This window comes from Rhincodon typus, unplaced genomic scaffold (genome assembly GCF_021869965.1).
Source record: "Rhincodon typus isolate 14 unplaced genomic scaffold, sRhiTyp1.1 hic_rhity00000665, whole genome shotgun sequence".
In the NCBI taxonomy this organism is placed as follows: domain Eukaryota; kingdom Metazoa; phylum Chordata; class Chondrichthyes; order Orectolobiformes; family Rhincodontidae; genus Rhincodon; species Rhincodon typus.
In genome coordinates, this window is record NW_025966303.1 from 22 (window position 1) to 15,190 (window position 15,169).

Sequence of the window (15,169 nt, forward strand, 5' to 3'; positions counted from 1 at the left end):
TACTCTCAAAGACAAAAGACCCCATACCCACAATGAGCAGGACAAATGTGATTATATAAAATACCATGCAGCAACTGCAAGAAACAGGATAGATAGGCAGGAAACTCGCTGCCAGGGTACATGAACACCAACTCGCAGCAAAATGGCACGACCAACTCTCCCTCGTTTAAATACACTCCGACATAGAAGGACATTAATTTAACTAAGACAAAGTAAGAGTACTAGGACAAGCAAGACAAAGACAACCATGAGAATTCCCGGAGGCTTGGTTTTCAAACACTGATGCAATTAACAAACATGTTGAAATGGACCCCATCTACATACCACTACGGTATAAAACTGGAAACAAGACTGCCCATGACAGCCCAGACCATATAAATTCAGAGCGGGACAGAACAACACTTAAACAGAGGCTACACAGCACTGACAATGTCACTTAGAAGGGACACAAAATGTTTGCATGAAAACTGGTTAGCTTGGCGAACCAACCCACAACTCCAACCGTAACCCGAGCTACACATCCTAGTTAAAACATTATTCACTTTCCTTATTCGCACACATGATAAATGGCAATGAAATGAAGAGTTCTTGGATCAAGATGAAACATCATGAAAACACGATAAAGCCCCAGGTTACAGTATGAAGACAGATCTAACAGTTTTGTGAGAAGATATTGGTGTTACAGTTGTAAAGTGGAGAACAAGCAGATTGCATCTCGGAGTTTGGCTAAGAAAAGTAAGATTGAACAGTACAACTGTATTCCACAAGTACAGAGTCATAGAGTCATACAGCACAGAAACTGACCCTTTGGTCTAACCAGTCCATGCCAAACATAATCCCAAATTAAACTAGTCCAACCTAGCTGCTCCTGGCCCGTATCCTTCCAAACCTTTCTTATTCACGTACTTATCCAAATGTCTTTTCAACACTGTAATTGTACCCACATCCACCACTTCCTCAGGAAGTTCATTCCATGCACGAACCATCCTCTGTTTAAAAAATATGCCTCATGTCTTTTTTAAAGCTTTCTCTTCTCACCCGAAAAATGTGCTCTCTAGTCTTGAAATCCCCCATCCTACGGAAAAGACAACTATAATTAACTCTATCTATAATTCTCATTATTTTATAAACTTCTATCAGGTCACCTCTCAACCTCCTACTCGGCAGTAAAAAAAGTCCCAGCCTATTCAGCCTTTCTTTATAACTCAGACCTTCCATACCCAGCAACATCTTGGTAAATCTCTTCTGAACTCTCTCCAGCTTGATAACATCCTTCCTATAACTGGGTGATCAGAACTGGACACGGTATTCCAGAAGAGGCCTCACCAATATCCTATACGACCTCAACATGACTTCCCAACTTCTATAGTCAAAGGATTGAGCAATGAAGGCAAGTGTGCTAAATGCCTTTTTAACCACCCTGCAACGCAAAATTCAAAGAATTATGTACTGCTGCTGTTTGTCCCTCTGTTCTACAACACTACCCAAGGCCCCACCATTAACTGTATAAGCCCTACCCTTGTTGTACTAAAATGCAATACCTCACATTTATCCAGATTGAACTCCATCTGCCATTTTTCAGCACATCGACCCATTTGATCAAGATCCCCCTGCAACCTTAGAAAACATTCTTCACCATCTACTATGCCACCAATTTTGGCATCATCCGCAAACTTACTAACCATGCCCTTTTTATTCTCATCCAAACCATTTATATAAATGACAAACAAAAGAGGGCCCAAAACCGATCCCTGTGGAATACCGCTGGTCACAGGACTCCAGTCTGAAAAGCAACCCTCCAAAATTTCTCTGTTTCCTGCTATTATGCCAATTATGTATCCAATTGGCATGCTCACCCTGAATCTCATGTGACCTAACTTTACTAATTAGTCTACATGTGAAACCATGTAAAAGGCTTTACTAAATTCCAAATAAACGTCTACTGCTCTGCCATCGTCAATCTTTTTGACAACTTGCTCAAAAAACTCAATTAAGTTTGTGAAACATGACTTTCCTCGCACAAAACCATGCTGACTATCCCTAATCAATTTTTGCCTCTCTAAATGTCCATAATCCTATCTTTTATAATCACCTCCAACCGAAGTCAGGGTCACAGGTTTATAGTTCCCTGATTTCTCCTTACAAGCCTTCCTAAACAAAGGTACAACATTAGCCACCCTCCAGTCATAAGGCACCTCACGTGTAAGTTATAGATGATGCAAATATTTCTGCAAGGGGTGTCATAATTTCCTCCCTTCCCACAATATTCTGGCTCACTTTAGGTCAGGCCCAGTAGATTTATCCAACTTTATATTCTCTAAGGCCTCCCGAACTTCCTCTTCTGTAACGTGATCCGTTTTTAAAACATCAAAGTTTATTTCTTGGCATTCTCTTGACTCTATTTCCTTCTCCACAGTAAAAACTAACACGAAATATTCATTCAGTATCTCTCCCATCTCCTGGGGTTCAACACAAAAGACAAACTTGATCTTTAAGGAGCCCTACCCTCTCTCTAGTTACCCTCTTGTTTTTAATGCATTTGTAAAAAAATCTTTGTATTATCCTTAACCTTATCTGCCAATGCTATCTCATATCCCCTGTTTGCCTTCCTGATTTCTCTCTTAAGAATGCTCCTGCACGCTTTATACTGATTAAGAGGTTGAATTGAACCAAGTTCTCTATATCTTAAATAAGATTCTATTTTATTCTTGGTGAGAACCTCAATGTCTTTATTCATCCATTGTTCCTTAATCTTATCAGCCTTACCCTTCATTCTAATGGGAACAAAATGCCTCTGAACTCTCATCATTACACTCCTGAATGCCTCCCACTTGTCAGACATCTTTTTATCTGCAAACGATCTACTCCAATCAACTTTTGGAAGTTCTTGTCTCATATCATTACAATTTGTCATACTCCAATTAAAAACTTTAACTTTTATGGAAGGCTTTTTTTTCCATAGCCATTTTGAAACTAATAGAATTATGATCGCTAGACACAAAGTGTTCCCCGACTTCAGTCACCCACATTGCCTTATTGCCCAAAAGAAGGTATAGTTTTGTTCCTACTCCAGTAGGAGCATCCACATGTTGATCAAAAAAATTTTCTTGAACACATTTGACAAATTCTTCACTATCCAAACCTTTAACACTATGGTAGCCACAGTCAATGTTTGGAAAATTAAAAGCTCCGTTATTACAACCTTATTATGCTAACATGTATCTGAGATCTCCCTCCATATTTGTTTCTCAATTTCCCTCTTACTATTGGGGGGGCCTGTAGTACAATCCCATCCAAGTGATATTTCCTTTCTTATTTGTAATTTCTACCCATATATTTTCACTGAACATTTTTTCAGAAATATCTTCTCTAGTTACAGCAGTAATGTATTCCTTAATCAAAAATGCCACCCTCCCTCCTTTCTTGCCTCCTTTTCTATCATTCCCATAGCATCTAAAACCATTGAGCTACCAGTCTTGTCTCTCAGCCAAGTTTCTATAGTAGCTATCACACCCCAATCTCATGTTCTTATACATGCTCTGAGTTCATCAGCCTTACCTGTAAGATGACTTACATTGAAATAAATGCAATTTAGTTCTTCAGAGTTACTACATACTCTGACTATCTCGTCTTTCTTTTCTAATTGACATGCTCTCCTCACATTCAGAGCATTCCCCATCAATTCTTTCATTTACACTGCTAGTTAGAATTCCTCCACTCCCCTCTATATCAGTATAAAGTTTCCCTTAATGGAATGGGCAAATCTTCCTGCTAAGATATCGGTCCCTTTTCGGTTTAGGTTAGACCCATCATTTTCGAACAGGTCTTTTCTATCCCAAAAGACATTCCAATTGTCCAAAAACCTGAATCCCTGAACAATACACCAGCTCTTCAGCCATTGATTTATCTCTTTTAACCTTTTGTTCCTTCCCTCGTTTGTGTCTGGCATTGGGAGTAAACCAGAAATTACTAGTTTCAAGGTTCTTTTAAAATCTCCTATGTATCCTCTTCAATTCACTCTGTACTGCTTTATTCTTTTCCCTAAAATGTCATTCCTACCAATGTGTACAATAATTTCTGGCTTCTCAATCTCATCTTTAATAACATGCTCGAAACGTTTAGAGACATCCTTAATCCTAGCACCAGGAAAACAACAAATCATCCTGTATTTACGCTCACTGCCACAGAATCTCCTGTCTATGCCCTTGCCAGGACAGTGTCCTATAATAATAATTCTATTAAATCTTGTCAAACGCTGCCTAACATAAGAATCATTCCAAGTGTCCAATAACTGACCGGCTCTTCCATTTTCCTCAGAGAGACTATCCTCTTCTACAGTTCCAAAAACTGAATATCTATTTGATACAAGAATAGCCACCGGAGACTTTTGAACTACCTTCTTACCTTTCCCGACAGTCACCCAGCTATCTGACTGATCCCGCTGTGTAATAACTTTGCTAAATCTACTGGCCATCTTACTGTGTACCTCATATATGCCCTTAATAACATTTGCCTAAAAAATGTTTCAACAACATTTTATATATAAAGTGCCTTTCATTACTTACAGAAAATGTTAAAATGGAAATAAATAAAAATATATATCTCAAACATATAAAACTTAAATAAAATCGACCATTTTGCTGAATAACTTAATAAAAAAGACTCTTTTTCAATAAATTCTTGAGTGGGAGCTATTATTTGATGAAAATTGGTGGCAAAATCCATGAAGGAAGGCAGCTGGAATTTTACCAGAGGAAGATCAGATCTTTGAAGGATTTTACATCATAAACTGGAGCCATTCATGCTGACAGCATTCATAACAAACCTGAGATCCAGCTTTGTTATAGCAGCTATTTATTATGTAATATATATGGACTGTGACTTGCCTGTGAATCCTGTTTCATTTTATTGATTTTGGTTTGATTTGTTTGAAAGTTGGGATTATTTGGTAAATTTGTTTTCTTTTGGTTTGTTGATCTCCACAGGGATCATAACAAAATCTTTAAAAAAAAATAATAGAGCATTTACTTAAATTTTAAAAGGTTGCAAAAGCACAGTGGGCTGAATGGCCTTCTCCTATTCTGTGACACTCAACATATTTTCAATAAAGCATAAACACAATTTGTCCAGATAATTAAAATAAGCTTTTTGACACCCAACATTCTTGTGTGTCTTTAATGTAAATCATTTTGCTAGAAATGCTAACAAAGAGTACTGCATTTTCACCTATATCACTCCAGGTCAGGCAACATACAGCACACCTACGAGACATACAAAATACTTTGGTCTCCATAGCTTGCTACTTAGGGCGAGTTGCCAGATTGAGATCAACAGATTCTACCTTGGTAAGTAATCAATCCATGATTATTGCTCTTTGTATCCACTGGGACTTCACCCTGTTCCTAAAGACAGACTGCACATATGCTTTAGTCCATTTATTTTATAAAATTCTTTCATAATTTTAAAGCTCTGTAACAAGTTATCCTTCAAACTGCAAGTTCAGATGTGGCATAGAAATAATTTGTGGTATGAAGAAAATCAAGGATCATTCTTGAAATGGTTATTTTCAAATTTTTAACTACTGAACCCATCCTGATGTGAAACGAAGCTGCCAGCATCACTGGATCACACTAATATAGTGGAGAGGGAAAGAAGTGCAATTGTCACATAATTGTGAAGGGTGATGCTATTTTTATAAAGAAACCATTAATTAGCTGCAATCTTTACAAGATTGACCTACTTGTGACTGCCCCCTGTTATGATGTGATGGTTCAAAAAGTAATTTACCAAGAAAATCCTTGTCACACATACTCAGAAGACAGTGAAGTACTGAAACTGTTTCCTAACCACAGGAAGCGCCATTTTCAGAAGGTAATATCATATTGCTGAGCAACAGAGGTCCAGCTGACTGGATATAGCACAACACCAAAGATAAAAGGCTCATTGAAGCAATTAAAAACCTGTAAAATAATTTCATTCTTCAACTTTCAATGTTCTTTAATGTTACAAGTGTAGGCCAAATATACAACAACTGTAAATAGTTTCAATTTACACCAATGCTAAAGGAGCCTCAGCTAGGTTCACTCTGCAATCTGACTCTGTCTCCAGAAGTATGCTATAACCTCAGCGTTAGTCATACCGCCTATGTCAATGCAACCTTAAGGATTTTATTGTTTAACAGCACATTTTTGTTTAAAAATAACCAAGTCGACTATAAATATGGAGTTCTAATGATACACAAAGATTAGAAACAGATAATTAGATATTACAATTCTGACATTAAAAGGTCCGACCACTGCAGTCTTTGATTTTTATTTTTAACAAGTTGCAGATTGCAATAATCTGATTCCATATGATCAATTATTAGGTTGTGGAGTCAAAAGCCTCACCAAACACTTGAAATCTAGACTGACAGCTCTATACGGTGCTGAAGAAGTGCTGTACCTTTGGAGATGCCAGCCTTCATGCAAAATATTAAACTGAGGAAGCTGCGTTTGCCCTCTCAAGAGGGCTTAAAAGAAAAGAATGGGAGTTCTGCTGGATTCCAGGGCAACATATCTTTAAAGAAATATCTCTAAAACAGACTTTCTGGATATTATAGCTTGATATTTGACTGACCTTGCAGGCCTGCCGTTACAACAGTGATTACTTTTCAAGAATATTTAACTGACTGCTAAATATATTGAGATATTCTGGATGGGCTTGTGAGATAGAACATGTATTTATGTCATTTCAGACTCAAATTAAGTCTTCTAAAATTGTGACAGGATGTTATGGCCTTTGCTATAACCACAATGAAAGTTATGGAAAGATTATGAAATTATCAGTGTATGTTATAAGGATGTTGCAGAGAGGATTCTAAACTTATCGAATCAAAAGGCAAGTTGCATTAATGAATAACCTGGTGGAGAAACATTTCTTGATGAAGGACTGTTCATGTACCATGTTCATACTGGACATGAGTATAGGTTCTGGAAGACTAACTTGCCTGATCACTGAGCCAGTAATTAGCAGACTGAATCAATGTCAGCACAATCTGTGTAATCTAGTATTCACAATCTCTTCTGGAAATCTTTCAAGATTAGATCATTGTTGCTTTTCAATCTGTTTTAATTTTCATTTTATAAATGGTGGAATGGTGGGGTAAGTGTCAGATTATCCTTCTTGGGATTTTGTTGAACTGGACCAAAAGGCAGACTTCATAGGTGTTGTGAAATATTAATGTCAACTTATTTTTATGAAATGATTTTGACCATCAGTTTATTCAAATTGACCAATTTATTCTAAAACAGGTCAACAACTCATTTGAAGCAATTAGAATATGATAGGAACATATCAGCACATAATTGTATTTTATCTCATTAGTTTTTAATTGGATTATTTATACTTAAACAGGTTCTGTGCATATTTATCTCAAAGTAAAGTATTTACTCATTTTTAAATCGTATGCCAACATACATGATTTACAGATTATTCTTGCCATGAACTTAATAGAATAATTTCCCCTAAAAGCAAAGTGTCCTTGTTGCAGCGTTACAATGATGGTTGACATTGCACCCAGAGGTGCAGCATTGAGGTGAAGAAGCTTGCTGTAAGTGGATTGGAAATATGCCATGAGGGATCTTAGAGGCTGGCACATGTTCAGCATCAATGTCCATGGCTATTGTGATGCCCGAGATGTTAGCGCCTGATTACCAACATGCAAGTCCTCTGGAGAAAGTAGCGAGATGAAGTTGCTAAGTACCTGCACTGACTGCTTTTTTGAGAATTCTTGGTGTCTTGTTTGCTCATGGTGGGTGGGTTGATATAAAGCTGCACATTCAGGTGAGAGATCTGGAATTAATAAGGTCATTAACAAGAAATAATCCCTTTTAATTGGCAACTCGCTACTGCCCAATGAGACACCTGGAACTTAGAAGATGCAGCAAGTTCTTCTCAACATTGCTGAACATCTTGCATAATTCTCCCACATTTCTTGCCATAGTCCACATCATTCAGGTTGCTATAATATTCTGCTAAGTGTTTACTTGGCTGATTCAAACAAGTTTCTGGTGAAATTATTTGCTCAGGATATTGATGTTGAGAGATTCACTCATGGTAAAGCCATCAAATGTCTAGAGGAGAAAGTCAGATTCTCCCTTGCTGGAGATAGTCATTGCCCAGAATGTGTTGGCACAAATGTCACTTGCCATCTGTTAACTCAAAATTGTCTAGTTACAATTGCATTAGGCACAGACTGCTTCAATAACTGAGTTGTTTATGACATTGAACTGTGTGATCATTGGGGAACAAGCTTACTGCTGATCTTACGATAACGTCATTGATCAAGATGGTGAATAATAAGGAACCTGGGACATAACCATGTGGAACACCTATAGTTTCTGCAGGTGGTGGATGGCTAAAATGGCTAGGTAAAAATTGTTGTTTCTAAGATGGAAGAGTTAGAGGATGGTGACCATACCATCTGCTATAAAAATGTTGAGAAAGATGCTGAGAGATTGTGCACCACAGTCACATATGATGTTGTTTGTGACTTTGAATAGCATTACCTAAAAAGGCAAGATATGGTGTTGCATGAAAGATGGCCATGAATTTAGGATACAACACACATTCAAGGGCTTGGAAGAGAAAAAAGATGGTTGGAGATACTTTAGCAAGGACAGAAGTGGAGAAAGGAGTAATTACAGTAATTTTAAAAAGGGAAAAAAGCCTGGCGATGAGGGAATTACTTACAAAATCAATTGGCATGGTGATTTAGGTAGTTAGGGAATTTAGGTAGTTAGCAGATTAGTGGGATTGGGGCCAAGGAAGCAGAAGAACTTGGAGAGGGCACAAAGTCAGACGGGACAGAAACTGAACACATATGTTATGGTAAATGTTATGATGTTAAATGAAACTTTAGAAGAATTTATTTAGAAATGTTATCCATAATTGAAATTTCAGCTGGAAAATATGTCAAAACAGTAATATTTGAGCAGAAACTCACATAACAAATAACTTCGATTTTCATAAATTTTTAAAATGCAAAATGTAATCAAAAGTGACAATTAAGACTAAAGCATACACTATAAAGTAAGAATCTCTAAATTTAGCTGCATAAATTGGAGCCTCACAGACGAAAGATAACTTTACTTGAAAGTCGCCATTAATTCTGCATTGCTCAAGATGGTGGTTGAACAGATGGAATGCTCTGATTTAGCCTTTGTCTGCCAGTGAAGCAACAGCACTATCCACAATTTCAGGCCCACGAAATCAAACTGGAGAAGCAATCCAAGAAGAACCCACTGGAATTTAATGGCTTAATGACAGTGAAGTTGTAGGTTGGTCACTCCACCTCAAAAAGTACAAACAACGAGCTCTAAATAAACAGCAATCCACCCACTCTAAGCAAATATCCTTGGCTTAAGCCACTGCGAATTTCAGCTGATTGTATCTCTGTGTCGAACCAAGAAAGATTTTTCAAAACTGAACTTAAATAAAAGCAAGCTAGTGACCTGTTACCAAGATTGAATCATTCCTTTTCATAAGTTACACTAAGCCAACAGACTGACCATGTCGGTTCTTTTCAACATGACTGATCTTCGGACCTTAGATGATTATTCTTTGCCATAGGCACCGAAGTAGAAAGATATGACTTTACTATTCTTTTGAAGTTCACCAAAAGCCATGGGCTAAACTTCATCAAAAATTGGCTAAGCATCAATTTCAGTGAATTTGATGGAAAATTTCATTTTGTGAGCTCTACTGGGTCATCTCCACAACTCATCTTACTATACACATTATGCCTCTATGGCACCGTTCTCATACTTTCAAGCACTCACCAACAGTGGAAGTACTTTTTACTGATGTGACCTCCCAGGACTCTCACTGCCAGCACCTTATGTTAAGTCCGGTCATGTACCAAGTCAAGTGCTGCCAACCAGAAGCTGCACTTCACAGTGCACAGTGGGAGAGGGATGACAAATAAATGATTCCAAGGGCACTTGGACCAGGTGACACTTCAATGCAAATACAAGCTCCCAATTGTAAATTAATTCCTATCTTATATCATCACCTGACTGACTGCCATTATAACTGCAGCTACAAGAATCAAGTTACATTGGATACCCATACACAAACAGCCATACCATCTTACAGGTCTGTCTCTGTACTCGTTTGTTAATGCCCAGCATTGCAAGAGCATCTTCTCATTGTCCAATATGGGCGCATCACATGCTGGAAAGCTTTCAAATGACTGAAAACGTTAACTTATATTGAACAATAGCAGAAATGAAGAACAAAGAAATACATTTTCTTTTGGGAATGAATAAGCATTGCTTGCTTTTCAAGCAACAAGAAATTTAGTCAATGAATGATCACTGCAGATCAGCTCAGATGGATAGGGCAGGGGTGTCAATTACAGGCAATATAGGAGTCCCTTGAGTGCGAAATCAGTAGGGCAAAATGGGGATATGAGATAGCTTTGGCAGATAAGGTTACGCAAAATACAAAAAAATTCTACAATTAATAAAGGGCAAAAGAGTAACTAGGGAGAGAATAGGGTGCCTTAAGACCAATGAGACCTTCTATGTATGGAACCTCAGGAGATGGATGAGATCCTGAATGATTACTTCATGTCAGTATTCACTGTGAAGAAAGACATGGAAGCTAGGGAACTCAGGGAAATAAATAGTGATATCTTGAAAAGAGTCCACATGACAGAAGAGGAGGTGCTGGAGGTCTTAAAAGAAAAAGGTAGATAAATTCCTGGGACCTAATCAAGTGTATCCCAGGGCATTGTGGGAAGCTAGGGAAGACATTGCGTAGTCCCTAGCAGAGATATCTGTTTCATTAGTAGCCATGAGTGAGGTTCTGGAAGACTGGGCAAATGGCTAATGTTGTGCCATTATTTATGAAAAGCTGCAAGGAAAAGCCAGGGAACTACAGACCAGTGAGCCAGACGTCAATGATGGGTAAGATGTTGGAGGGAATTCCAAGACACAGGGTCTACATGAATTTGGAAAGACAGGGACTGATTATGGATACACAGCATGGCTTTGTGCATGGAAATCATGTCTCACAAACTTGACTGGGTTTTTTTGAAGAGGTGACCAAGAAAATAGATGAAGACACAGCAGTGTCTACATGGACAATGATAAGGCCTTCGACAAGATTCCACGTCGTGGATTAGTTAGTAAGGTTAGATCCCATGAGATTCAGGAAGAGCTAGCTAACTGGATGCAAAATTGGCTTGATGGTAGGAAACAGAGCCTGGTGGTACAAAGTTGTTGTTCAGTCTGGAGGCCTTTGACCGGCGGTATACTTCAAGGATCAGTGCTCGGTCCACTATTGTTCATAACTTATATAAACTATTTGGATGAGAATATACGAGGCATGGTTAGTAAGTTTGCAGATGACACCAGAATTGGTGGCACAGTTTTCAGTGAGAAAGGTAATCTAAGAGTAAAACGGGACGTTGATCAACCAGGCCAGTGGGCCAAGGAATGGCAGATGCAGTTTAATTTAGACAAATGTGAGTTGTTGCATTTTGGTAAGACAAACCACGGCAGGACTTGCACAGTTAATGATAGGGTCCTGGGGAGCGTTGTCAAACAGAGAGACCTAGGGTGCAGGTATATCGTTCCTTGAAAGTGGCATCACAGGCAGACAGGATGGTAAAGAAGGTATTTGGGACGCTTGCCTTCATCACTCAGAGCTTGGACTACAAGAGTTGGGATTTGATTTTACAGCTGAAAAGAAATTGATAAGGACATATTTGGAGTACTCCCCTGGGGGAGGCAATGGCCAAGTGGTATTATCGCTCTGCTATTAATCCAGAGACCCAGATAATGTTCTGGGGACCTGGGTTCAAATCCTGCCATGACAGATGGTGGAATTTGAATTCAATAAATATCTGGAATTAAGAGTCTAATGATGACTGTAAATCCATTGTCGATTGTTGGAAAAACCCATCTGGTTCACTAATGTCCTTTAGGGAAGTAAACTGCCATCCTTACCTGGTCTGGCGTACATGTGACTCCAGATCCACAGCAATGTGGTTGACTCTTCACTGCCCTCTGGGTAATTAGGAATGGGCAATAAATGCTGCCTACCCAGCAATGCTCTCATCCCGTGAATGAATAAAAAAAAAAAATTCTGGTCACCCTGCTATAAAAAAGATGTTTTTAAACTGGAAAGGGTGCAAAAAAGATTTACAGGAATGTTACAGAGACTGGAGAGTTTGTTATAAGGAGAGGCTGAGTAGGCTGGGACCTTTTTTCCCCTGGAGTGTAGGAAGCTGAGTGACATTATAGAGGTTATAAAATCATGAGGAGCATTGATAAGGTGAATTGCCAAAGGTCTTTTTCCCAGGTTAGGGAAGTGGAAAACGAGAGGGTATAGGTTTAAAGGTGAGAGGGGAAAGATTTAAAAAGAACCTGAGGGGCAACTTTTTCTCACAGAGGGTGGTGTATATATGGAATGAACTGCCAGAGGAAGTGGTAGAGATAAGAACAATTACAAGATTTAAAAGATATTTGATGGCACATGAATAGAAAAGGTTGAGAGGGATATGGGCCAAATGCTGGCAAATGAGTCCAGTTGAGTTTAGGAGACCTGATCAGAATGGACAAGGTGGGCGAAAGGGTCTGTTAGATCTTGGATGTGAAGCCGATGATCACAGACACTTGTACATCAATGGAATGAAACCCCCTTCCATTGATGAACTCAGTCATATTGAGATATGGCACACTCAACGCAATGTGTGTACAGTCAGTAGCACACTAGACCTCAGGGAAGCCAGTTATGTTGGCAAAGCCTACAGCCCAGACTGACGCACTGGCCTTGTCATGATGAAACTAGATGTTTGCAATCTGGCATGAACTGTATCAACAACAGTATTGATATATTTGCAGGTCGGGAACTGAGAAATCCCAGAGAAGACCCCAGTGGATCCTTGGAAGCAACCAGTTACATAAACCTTAGCATATCTGTCACTTATGGCCACTGGGCTAGAACCGCTTCAGATTGCAGGTTCTGCTTTAGCAGTTGGCAGAGTACTGTGACTGTGTCTTCGGATATCCTCATTCTGTGATGGCAATGCGCCTCGTTTATCTGGAGGAAATGGTATCAAGGATGATAGGTTATGGGTTTCCCATACATCCTCCAATTTGAAGGAATCTTCTGCACAACTTCTTCATGCAGAGGATGCTCAACAGCTGCTGGAAGCTGCTGCTGGTCCTGGACTTGCAGGCGTATCTGTTCCTCTTTCAATTCTCTGCACATTCATACAACTGCAGCAACAGCAATAATTACCCTACTGAATAGGAAATATAAGAAACAGAATAAGTTCTGAGTAAAGACAGGTATCAATATACAAAAGATGGTCAGCATAGTCCTCGATACAGTGGGATATGCGGGACTCCAACATGGAATGCCAAATGGACTTCTGACCAAGAGTACCATATTCTGATATATGCAACACAAGCCATGTTGCACAATTATTGTTGGCGATTATACGAATGTTCAGATTACTGAAACTTTGTTTCCACTACCTCCCCACAACCCACACACAATCCAAGAAAGGCAGTATTTTATGCAAGCTTGTTGGCAAATACTTATAGTTCACAATGAAAATCAGCTTCATACCCTTGCAAAGGCTACCTTGAACTATCTTTGTGAAATGTGGCCCGCAGGTGATACTTTTAAGGTTGGCTAGGATTATTTCTGCTCCAGGCACATGATTATGATCAATTTTGACATGATCAAGATGGTTTATGACCAGAATTTGCATCCCACACAGTCAGATACTACATGCATTTTACATGCAAGGAACTAGATAGCTTCAACATGTATTGTGTAAGCGCCCGAGTAATGCAATTGTCCCTTGCCTCACATTGTTCACAAGTACAGCTGCATGCTCAAATAGAAAAAAAAACTTTAACTCTGTTCATTCAGGGTGCGGTTGCAGCCATTTTGCATTTCCATTGCGCATTCCTGATTCAGATGAGGGTGATAACTAATGCAGTTTGCCCTTGGTACAGTGAATTGCAGGCTCAGCCTGGTAATCAAGTGGAACCCCAAACCTCCAAGTTCCTTTTTTCCCTCGCACTCCCTGTCAACACCATCAATACTGTGCTTCCACACATTCCCACCAACTCTTTCATTTGTATCTTCACCTTCCAAATGACACATGAAACAGTGTCCTACAGCTTAGCCACATCAACTATTGTAATATACTGCAAACTGTCAAAGCCAGGTTGATTATGACCAGTGGCTCTTGCGTTTGGGGTAAACTCATGTCTCCAATGCACTATTGTCTCTCACATATTTGTTGAGCTCTCCCATCACAATTATTGTCCCCTCTGCATCCCAGCACATAGCCTCCGACACTCCAGGGCAAAAGTCATTTGTGGAGATTGGAGGCAGAGTTATAGAGGTTTATAAAATCATGAGGGGCATGGATATGATGAATAGCCAAGGTCATTTTCTGAGACTGGGGGAGTCCAAAACTAGAAGGCATAAGTTTATGGTGAGAGGGGAAAGATTTAAAAAGGACCTGAGGGGTAACTTATTCATGCAAAGGGTGGTGTGTGTCTGGAACGAGCTGCCAAAGGAAGTGGTGGAGAGGGGGTACAATTACAATATTTAAAAGGCATCTGGATAGGTATATGAATAAGAAGGGTTTAAAGGAATATGGGCCAAATGCTGGCAAATAGGACTAGGCAGATTGGATGTATAGTTGGCGCAGATGAGTTGAACCAAAGGGTCAGTTTCTGTGTTGTATGAATCTGTGACCTCCCCAGCTTCCCTACCACAGCAACGGTCCCAGAAAACGCCCTTTGACTTTCATTCCCTCACTGATGTGGAAGGACAGCCCTGAATGATGAGTGACAGGACCTTCTCTATCTCTGTGCAAATCCCGTATTGACTTATCACAAAACCTCAGAATGGTTGAGCCTGACCTGCAGGACTGGCTGTGTTCTGTATCACTGCTGTGGGTTTTAATTAAGGGATTTAAAGATTATTTCTGTAGCCACGGTTGATTTCTTTCCTTAAAATAGTGTGAGCAGGGGAAGAGAGAGTGCGCGAGCGTGCAAGCGAGACAGAACGAGAGGGATAGAACACGACAGGGAGAGAGCACAAAAGAGGGAGAGAGCACGAAAGAGGGAGAGAGCACGAAAGAGGGAGA

General features: G+C 39.4%; 1 protein-coding gene across 1 annotated transcript in view; it reads right to left on the reverse strand.

The window, feature by feature from the left end:
• Positions 1–7,259: 7,259 nt before the first annotated feature.
• LOC125481014 (dnaJ homolog subfamily C member 24-like) overlaps positions 7,260–15,169 on the reverse strand; it is a 17,702-nt gene continuing 9,792 nt past the window's right edge. Inside the window, exon 3 of the mRNA XM_048621438.1 lies at positions 7,260–7,833. Within this exon, the coding sequence (XP_048477395.1) occupies positions 7,661–7,833 (173 nt within the window). The 3' untranslated portion in view covers positions 7,260–7,660. The remainder of the gene's footprint in view (positions 7,834–15,169) is intronic.